The 10,624-nt window shown below is 37.0% G+C and overlaps 1 protein-coding gene across 1 annotated transcript in view; it reads left to right on the forward strand.

Annotated features, from left to right (window-relative positions):
- The window catches only part of LOC138978778 (uncharacterized), a 58,650-nt gene extending 48,407 nt beyond the window's left edge, over positions 1-10,243 (forward strand). Inside the window, exons 5-7 of the mRNA XM_070351562.1 lie at positions 6,927-7,009; positions 7,376-7,466; positions 9,625-10,243. Coding sequence (XP_070207663.1) covers positions 6,927-7,009; positions 7,376-7,466; positions 9,625-9,857 — 407 coding nt within the window. The 3' untranslated portion in view covers positions 9,858-10,243. The remainder of the gene's footprint in view (positions 1-6,926; positions 7,010-7,375; positions 7,467-9,624) is intronic.
- The last annotated feature ends 381 nt before the right edge of the window (positions 10,244-10,624 follow it).

Genomic DNA, 10,624 nt, shown 5'->3' on the forward strand with positions numbered 1-10,624 from the left:
AACCACTTTAGCACTGTTAATTTATTTTTTTCTGTCATCCAAGTTTTGAATTCAGCTTACAAAATGAGTAAACAAGTGTGTTTTTTCTGATTTCAACAGTTAAATCACTCTGTTGGGTGTTCTTTTTTGCTTCCCTATTTCTGTTCTGAAGTTTTTGATCATCTGATTACCTTGCCTTTCTATTTGGAAGATAATATGCACTCTTTTCTGAAGAATGGGTAGGGGGTAGGGGTAGTAAAAGCATCACAGTTCAAGATTTTGCGCGACAAGAGGTGTGTTTCTTTTAACTGTGATGAAGAGGGATAACTCAACTTGGTATCTAACACTATTTCTGAACACTGTAACCACTTTAGCACTTTTAATTTATTTTTTTCTGTCATCCAAGCTTTAAATTCAGCTTATAAAATGAGTAAACAAGTGGGTTTTTTCTGAATTCAACAGCTAAATCACTCTGTTGGGTGTTCTTTTTTGCTTCCCTATTTCTGTTCTGAAGTTTTTGATCATCTGATTACCTTGCCTTTCTATTTGGAAGATAATATGCACTCTTTTCTGAAGAATGGGTAGGGGGTAGGGGTAGTAAAAGCATCACAGTTCAAGATTTTGCGCGACAAGAGGTGCGTTTCTTTTAACTGTGATGAAGAGGGATAACTCAACTTGGTATCTAACACTATTTCTGAACACTGTAACCAGTTTTGCACTTTTAATTTATTTATTTCTGTCTTCCAAGCTTTAAATTCAGCTAATAAAATGAGTAAAAAAGTGTGTTTTTTCTGAATTCACCAGTTAAATCACTATGTTGCATGTTCTATTTTGCTTCCCTATTTTTGTTCTGAAGTTTTGATCATCTGACTACCTTGCTTGTCTATTTGGAAGATAATATGCACTCTTTTCTGAAAAATGAGTAGGGGGTGGGGGTAGTAAAAGCATCACAGTTCAAAATTTTGCGCGACAAGAGGTGTATTTCTCTTAAAATTTGTGAAGAGGGATAACTCAACTTGTTATTTAACACTATTTCTGAACACTGTAACCACTTTAACACTTTTAATTTATGTTTGACTGTGTTCCATGCTTCAAATTTGGCTTCAAAAATGGATACATAAGGTTTTTTTTCCAAATTCACCTGTAAAATCACTATGTTTGATGTTCTATTTTGCTTCCCTAATTCTCTTCTTCAGTTTCTGATCATCCGATTGTTTTTTTGTTAACATATTCACAATACAATATCACAATTTCTTCAGTAGGGTTTGCGTGAAAAAATCTCATACCTATGCTCAAACTTCAGTCGCTATCTCAAAATTTTGCGCGACAAGCTCTATTCATTTTGTTTTTTCCTGATAAACAAAACACTGAACTAACATAAAAACAAACCTTTAAAACTGCCTAACCACTTTGAAATATGGCCTCAGGTGTGAACTCCAGCCTTAACTGCTCTTCTGTGAAGACTGGCTAAAGGTTTCAAAGCATTAGCACTTGCACAATCCCATACAGATAGAGAGAGAAAGAGAAAGAGAGAGAGAGAGAGAGAGAGAGAGAGAAAGAGAGAGAGAGAAATAGACAGACAGACAGACAGACAGACAGAGAGAATTGAATTGAATTGAATTGAAATTTATTTTACGAGGGTGACAGAATAAGCAATGTTTACATGCTTCTTTTCATCCGGCCCTCGCCCATTGAGGGGTAACAAACAAGAAGAAATAAAAGATAAGTTTAACAATAGTACAAATGACATATTTACCATAATTAACATGTCAAGCAACCAATAAGACATTTCAAGATGCATTAGGATTCTTCAGCAATGCTTGAAAATTATATATAACAGGGAAATATGTGTTTGTATAAACAAAATCATTCATGAATTATATATAATCATGTTTTTCAATATAATCAGAGAGTACAGTTATATTTTGCCAGCTGCTTGATAATAGTTTTTATAAGTTTTGTAAAAGAAACAGCATGTAATATTCCTTGAATGATGTTTCATGAATTCGTAATTTAATTATATTTGGAATGGCGTTCCACATAATTGCTCCAGAATATGATAGACTCGACTTGTACAGGTCAATTCTTGGAGTTGGTGTAATTAATTTGTTACATTTTCTATAATGATTTATTTTGAAATTTGAGGCAATGAGTGTAGGGGCATTCCCTGACATAATTCTATGCATCATCACACCTTTGTTATATGCAAATCTATCTTTGATAGGAAGAATTTGCAATCGTTTATAATCAGTCATGGAAAGAGATGTATTTTTTAAAATAATTAATTTAACAGCTCTTCTATGTAAACTGCCCAAGTGTTTCAAAGTATTTGCACTTGCAGAGTCCCACACTGTGGACGCATAGTCAATAGCTGACTGAATATGTGCGAAGGTCTAGAAAGTGTTTGATTTTTGATAACTGAAATATTTTTTTGGATGTATTTTTACAAAGTGTATCTGAGACTGTGCCAAAAGGTGACGTTTTCATGTCAGTATGTCCCAAATGACATCACCAGTACATTTTTCATTCTATCTAATCTGTTTTCGTTCTATTTTTTCTAATAACATGCGTTAACAATTGATTGCCAACTGGAATGGAAGAGCACAACAAGTGTAACTTGATATGTAGTTTCTCTAGAGGGAAAAACATCTTCCACTTTCATGTCAGTGTGTCCCATGCAACATACATTTGCCAAACAGCTATGTGCAAGTAGATTATTTGTTAGTGGTATAGAAAATACTGATCAACAATTAAAGTCAGTTTTCACATTCATTTTCTACCTATTTCTTATTTGTTTATTCTGTTGGCAATGGTGAAATGTCAGCAATCGTGTGTCATTCGGGACAGTAGACATGACACCTGACCTTTTGGCACAGTCTCATCTACATGTTTTGACCAAGACAGGTTATAGTCAATAGTTATTCCCAAGACTTTATGGCTATCAACTTCGGTAACATCTTGATTTCGTATTAGCAATGTCGGAAATTTAGATGTTAGATTTTGTCTTTTTTGCCTCGTGGTAAGTAGCATGCATTTAGTTTTATTTGGATTCAGTGACATATGGTTTAGTTCTGACCATTCAAGTAATCGTTCAATGTTTTCTTGGAGGATATTTGCTAGTTTATTAAGATCTTGGTGACTAGAATGAATTGTAGTATCATCTGCAAATAGTTCACACATGCATTTTACAAATAGAGGTAGGTCGTTTATATATATAGAAAATAGTAATGGACCAAGAATAGAACCTTGTGGTACTCCAAATCTTACTGTTTGCTTACAAGAGTATGATTGTTTCAGATAAGTACTTTGCTGTCTGTCTGACAGGAAAGATGTTAAAATGTTTATGGAATCTGTTGCAATTCCATAAATCTCAAGCTTTTTGATAAGGAGTTTATGGTCAATTAGGTCAAAAGCTTTAGCAAAGTCAACAAATAGAGCAGCACAGAACTGGTTATTATTAATGTTTGTCAGCCATTGGTCTACTAAACTAATAAGCGCTGTTTGACATGAGTGTTTTTGCCTAAAACCTGATTGATTATCATGGATCAATTTATTGTTCTCAAAGTGAAAAAGGATGTGTTTATTGATATGTTTTTCAAGAGGCTTTGAAAGGATTGATAGAATTGATATTGGTCTATAATTTGAAGGATTTGTAGTATCTCCTGATTTAAAGAGAGGAATCACTTTAGCCTGTTTGAATTGTTTAGGAAAATAGCTTTTGTCAATACAAAGGTTATAGATAAATGTCAATGTATCTGTGATAACTGGAGCTGCCATTTTTATAATTTTTGCATCCAGACCATCTATGTCACGTGTTCCGGTTTGTTTTAGATGCTGAAGATGAGAGTAAACATCCAGTATAGTCATTGGTGGCAGTGTATGCTGAAAATGTATCTGTTTTGAATTGCAGTATTCCTTTAAATGTTCTAAATTATTTGACTGTGTCCGATCACAAGAAATTACTTTATCAGCAATTTTTGAGAAATGGTCATTGAGTGTATCTGCAGAAATGTCAATTATTTGTGAAGATTTTGTTGAAGTTTCTTTGTTTGTGAGTTGGTTAATTGCTTTCCAAATAGATTTTGAATTTTGTTTAGATGTAATGAGATGTTGAAAATAATGTTGTTTACTTTTTCGTTTCAATGAATTTACTTTATTTCTTTGTTGTGTGTACTCTTAGTGGGTACCATGTTGTTTTAAGAAGTCACGGTAATTTGCAGCATTTTCTATGTCTTGGTCGATCCATTTGGGTTTTTCTGTCTGCTTTACTCGATGTGTTTTCAGTGGTGCATGTTTATTGTAAATGATAATGAAAATAGATGTCCAAAACTCTAAAGCTTCGTCAGGATTTGTAAAATTGTAAGTATTTGAAAGTGGGCTATTTTTGAGATCAGAAAGAAATGCACTTTCACTGAAATGAGAGAATGAACGATATGTAATAGTTTTGTGACCAACCCTTGGAATTTTAACCCCTTTACGAGACCAAGTGATACAAATGGGAAAGTGGTCACTGACAGAAAAAAAGGGTACACATGTTTCTTTGATATGACGTTTTTCAGAAACATAAATATGATCAATGAGTGTTTTAGAATTGGGAGTAACTCTTGTTGGATTTTGGATCATTTGATGTATATTTAATAGATTAATAGTGTCCAACCAAGTTTTATTTTGTTTCAGAAGATCAATATTAAAATCTCCTAGAAGAATTATTTCTTTTGATTCATTTGAAACTGTATCCATCATATCCATGAATTCATCATACCAGTGAACCTTTTCTGCTGGATTTCGGTAGCAAAAACCAACAATGATTGGTGCTGATCTTTTTAATCCTATTTCTAACCAAATGCATTCAACACCAGGTGTTTCAAGATGTTGAAGACGCTTGTAAATTATTGATTCGTTAATATAAACTAACAAGCCAGTTTCTAAGTGTTTTGTAGAATCTCTTCGTAATGTATTATAACCTGAAATGGAAATATCTGAATCAGGTATGATGTTAGATAGTCGAGATTCCGTAAAGCCAAAAATATGAAAGTTGTTACCGTTGTTTGAAAGTAAAGATAATATGTCTGTTATTTTGTTATATGCATGGTTAATGTTTAAATGGCCGATATGGAGTCCTTCTTCGAGAAGCCAATGATTTTGACAATTATTATTTGAAGATGCCATCAGATTAGTTTAGAAACCTAACAAAAATGTACGATGATGGAATATGGAGGAAGCTGAAATGTGTACAAATGAAATATAAACAATTATAGTTCATAAACACAATTCTAGATACAATATAACAGATTAATCAATGTTGTAGTATAAACAACAATGTCACAATATGCAATAGCTTTGAGTTGGTGATGAAGTCCTTTTTCTTCTCTCAAAGAATTGCAATCACTGAATTTTAGTTAAGTTAATAATGTCACAATATGCAATAGCTTTGGGTTGATGATGAAGTCCTTTTTCTTCTCTCAAAGAATTGCAATCACTGAATTTTAGTTAAGTTAACAATGTCACAATATGCAATAGCTTTGAGTTGATGATGAAGTCCTTTTTCTTCTCTCAAAGAATTGCAATCACTGAATTTTAGATTAGTTAACAATGTCACAATATGAAATAGCTTTAAGTGGTGATGAAGTCCTTTTTCTTCTCTCAAAGAATTTCAATCACTGAATTAAAGTTAAGTTATATGTCGATAATACAAAAATCCGTTAGAAGATTGGCCGTGAGCAACAAATATTCAAACTAGAGTTTCAAACACATGTTGACCTTGTTGCATGCTGATGTAGGGATAGTACATAGGTTTTTGTCCAAGAAAACATGTGTCAATATATGGGTTGTACCGCATGTATGGAGGATTGCGGTACATTGAAGGAATATGTCTCATATTAATATGTTCGTTTTCTCTGCACCAGTGATAAGGTGGCGATGGGTGAGATGGTGATGGTGGAAGTTGTTGTGATGAAAATGTTTTTTGAAATGAAGATTTCAATGGTTGCATTTCAGATGTTCCTTTCTGAGGAGTTGGAAGTAATGCTACCCGAGTTGTTTGTGTAGATTGCGGATAGTTCTTTCTTTCAGATGAATTGTTTTCAAAAGGTCTGTTGTATTTTATGTTGCATGCAAGTCTTTTTGTTCATTGCATACTCGGATGCAAAGGATCATCATAGAGAGCTTTCATAGAGAGAGGGAGGGAGGGAGAGAGAGAGAGAAAGAGAGAGTGAGAGAGAGAAATAGACAGACAGACAGACAGACAGAGAGAGAGAGAGGGAGGGAGAGAGAGAGAGAGGGGGGAGAGAGAGAAAGTTGAACTTTTTCACAAGGATTAAGATTTAAGGCTGGGCCTTTTTCTATCAATCTGAGAGACAGAGAGAGAGAGAGACAGACAGACAGACAGACAGACAGACAGAGATAGAGGGGGGAAGATAGAGAGAGAGGGGAGAGAGAGAGAGAGAGAGAGAGAGAGAGAGAGAGAGAGAGAGAGAGAGAGAGAGAGAGAGAGAGAGAGAGGAACTCCATCATGCATATTTGTTGGGCAATTGTGTAGTCTTGCATGGTTACAGCCATACCTTGCTCAATCTGCAATTTGAAAGAGCATAATGACATATTACACAGCACAAATGACTAAATCATGTGGCAGACCACCAATCGAACAAGCAAGCAAACGGAAACGGAGACGAATATTCAAATATCAATTTGAAAGACCGGTATGGGTATGTGTTCTTCCATGTGTTCCTCATAGTGGAAAACTACCATGTTTCCATGACTACAGGTAACTGTGGGTGTGGATTTAAAAAAAAAATATTATTATTGTTTTTGTGTGAGTGTGTGTGTTTTACTATTCACAATCAATTAATTCATATCCTACACCCTCACATTACGTTTACACAAGTAACATATACATAATACTGAATACACATTACACATTGTTCATAATCGGGCGTTGATGATTTCAGATAAGTGCCCACGATCATGGAAGTTACTCGGAGAGTCGTGTTACAAGTACATCAGCATTGCTGCCACCTGGCAAAATGCACAGGTAAGATCTGCCCCCCCCCCCCCCCCCCCCTTCGCCCCGAAGTCACCAAAACACTCCACCCTTCACTCCAATCTATCCCTTTTCTATTCAATGCCACTCCGAGTCGGTCTTTCGATCAATCATTACACCGACAGCATCTTGCATTCGAAATTCATCGACAATTTTGACTGAGATAAGTTCATTATTTGTACCAGAAGTGTTTGTCTGGCTGTATACTAAAAAGACCTCTGTGTCGACGTGCTGTAAATGTAACGTTTTGCTTTGTCAATAATCAAACGTTCCAATAACCTACAACTCTTGTGTTTTTAAAACTCTGAATGTTGGAACGTTAGCACTATACCTGTTTTGGGATTTCTGACTCTGCAGGTAGAGTGCGAAACCATGGGGGCTGGGCTGGTGGAGATCGACTCCGAGGAAGAGAACTCCTTTGCCTTCACCATGGTGGCTGCTGCAGGAGGTCAGGTTGATAATACACTCTTTGCATTACACACGTACACATAGACAAAGAAACAGGACAGGCAGAGAGAGAGATACACACACACATGCACATAAGAACACACACACGCGCTCGCTCGCACAGACATAAACATGCATAAACACACACATACACACACACAAAAAAAACCACACACACACACAAACACAAACACACACACACACACTCCACAAGAACTTTTAAATGTTAATAGGTTTAATTTCAAGAACACTTGTAATACATGTGTTTTTTAAGTTTCTTCTGGCTCCCTTTTCACACGGGGTCAAACGTATTAATTTCATCCAACTTTCGAGAGTTTTCATGCGTTTCCCTATGTTCCTTTTTACTGCGGCTGCGCAGAACTTATCATCTCAGTGTGATCATTACTAGGTCAGTTTGACTGCGGCTGCGAACAAGTCATTTACTTACAAGACAAGACACTGGGTTAGATCAGTTCACCAGAATGACAGAGACAAAGAAGGGAAATCCGATTATTTCATTATTATTGCAAAACCATCCCCACTAGAATACCTAAACCACTGTAATATAACACACGCCCTCATCAAATCAAATCAAATCAAAGTCACTTTATTATCTCAAAATGAGAAATTACAGCGGTGATGCTTGTGCATTAAGACAAAGGAAACACTACAACGTTACAGTGGAACCTCACTTTTAAGACCTTTAACAATCTGAGAAAATCAGGTCTTAAAACGGATGAGTCTTAAAATGGAGGGAGTCTTAAAACGGAGGAGTCTTAAAATGGAGGGAGTCTTAAAATGGAGGAGTCTTAAAATGGAGGGAGTCTTAAAACGGAGGGAGTCTTAAAATGGAGGGAGTCTTAAAACGGAGGGAGTCTTAAAATGGAGGGAGTCTTAAAATGGAGGAAGTCTTAAAATGGAGGGAGTCTTAAAATGGAGGGAGTCTTAAAACGGAGGGAGTCTTAAAATGGAGGTGAATGTACAAAGCTTCATAAGGAAAATTAAAAAAAACGTGGTCTAAAAATGGAGGATGTCTTAAAAGGGGGGCTCCATTGTATTAACATTAAAATACATGTACACCACAGGAGCTTGTATCAAAGCGCCGATCGATTATTTTGAACTCTTTCATCCTTACTTGTATCAAATCAAATCAAAGTCACTTTATTATCTCAAAATGAGAAATTACAGCGGTGATGCTTGTGCATTAAGACAAAGGAAACGCTACAACGTTAACGTTACAGTGGAACCTCCCTTTTAACACCTTTAACTACAGTGGAACCTCCCTTTTAACACCTTTAACAATCTGAGAAAATCAGGTCTTAAAACAGAGGAGTCTTAAAATGGAGGGAGTCTTAAAACGGAGGAGTCTTAAAATGGAGGGAGTCTTAAAACGGAGGAGTCTTAAAATGGAGGGAGTCTTAAAACGGAGGAGTCTTAAAATGGAGGGAGTCTTAAAACGGAGGAGTCTTAAAATGGAGGGAGTCTTAAAACAGAGGAGTCTTAAAACGGAGGAGTCTTAAAATGGAGGGAGTCTTAAAACAGAGGAGTCTTAAAACGGAGGAGTCTTAAAATGGAGGAGTCTTAAAATGGAGGGAGTCTTAAAATGGAGGAGTCTTAAAATGGAGGGAGTCTTAAAATGGAGGGAGTCTTAAAATGGAGGGAGTCGTAAAATGGAGGGAGTCTTAAAATGGAGGTAGTCTTAAAATGGAGGGAGTCGTAAAATAGAGGGAGTCTTAAAACGGAGGGAGTCTTAAAATGGAGGGAGTCTTAAAACGGAGGGAGTCTTAAAATGGAGGGAGTCTTAAAATGGAGGGAGTCTTAAAAATGGAGGGAGTCTTAAACCGGAGGGAGTCTTAAAATGGAGGTGAATGTACAAAGCTTCATAAGAAAAATTAAAAATAGCGTGGTCTAAAAATGGAGGATGTCTTAAAAGGGGGGCTCCATTGTATTAACATTAAAATACATGTACACCACAGGAGCTTGTATCAAAGCGCCGATCGATTATTTTGAACTCTTTCATCCTTACTTGTACTGAATAGTAGTATGTAGTAAAGATACAGTAAGGAAGGATAAAGGAGTAAATAATAATCGACCGGCGCTTTGATAGTGACAAGCTCCTGTGGTGTTAACTAATACCTTTTATAAATATGTGACGTCAGCCCAGCAAGCGTGGCTGGGACTCAGTGACGTAGGAACGGAGAGACTTTTCCTACTCCCCTCCGGTCAGCATCCTACCTTCACCAAGTGGAAGACAGGAGAACCCAACGACTCCGGGGGAAAGGAGGACTGCGCAATGTTCTCGCTGGGCAATCCGAAGATTGCTGGCCGCTGGAACGACGCTTCATGCGACAGCCATTTACCCTTTGTTTGTGAACAACACGTTTTGTTCTGAGAGGTTTCGAACGACGCTCCGTGCGACAGTGGTAAACCCTTTGTTTGTGAACACGGTCTCTTCTGTTCATATAAAGAAATGAAAATAAACCAGTGAATCATATAAACAAATGAAAATAAACCAGTTTGTTTGTTTGTTCGTTCATGGGCTGTGTAACTGCTTCTGATCCACTGGTGTTGTTGTATGGAAGCCTCATTGTTTGGTGTATGCTGGTAACGTTCACACTCTCACCGACACACAGACTCATTGTTTGGTGTATGCTGGTAACGTTCACACTCTCATCGACACACAGACTCATTGTTTGGTGTATGCTGGTAACGTTCACACTCTCACCGACACACAGACTCATTGTTTGGTGTATGCTGGTAACGTTCACACTCTCACCGACACACAGACTCATTGTTTGGTGTATGCTGGTAAACGTTCACACTCTCACCGACTCATTGATTGGTGTATGCTGGTAACGTTCTCACTCTCACCGACACACAGACTCATTGTTTGGTGTATGCTGGTAACGTTCACACTCTCACCGACACAGACTTATTGTTTGGTGTATGCTGGTAACGTTCACACTCTCATCGACACACAGACTCATTGTTTGGTGTATGCTGGTAAACGTTCACACTCTCACCGACACACAGACTCATTGTTTGGTGTATGCTGGTAACGTTCACACTCTCACCGACACACAGACTCATTGTTTGGTGTATGCTGGTAAACGTTCACACTCTCACCGACACACAGACTCATTGTTTGGTGTATGCTGG

This window comes from Littorina saxatilis, linkage group LG10 (assembly GCF_037325665.1).
Source record: "Littorina saxatilis isolate snail1 linkage group LG10, US_GU_Lsax_2.0, whole genome shotgun sequence".
NCBI lineage: Eukaryota > Metazoa > Mollusca > Gastropoda > Littorinimorpha > Littorinidae > Littorina > Littorina saxatilis.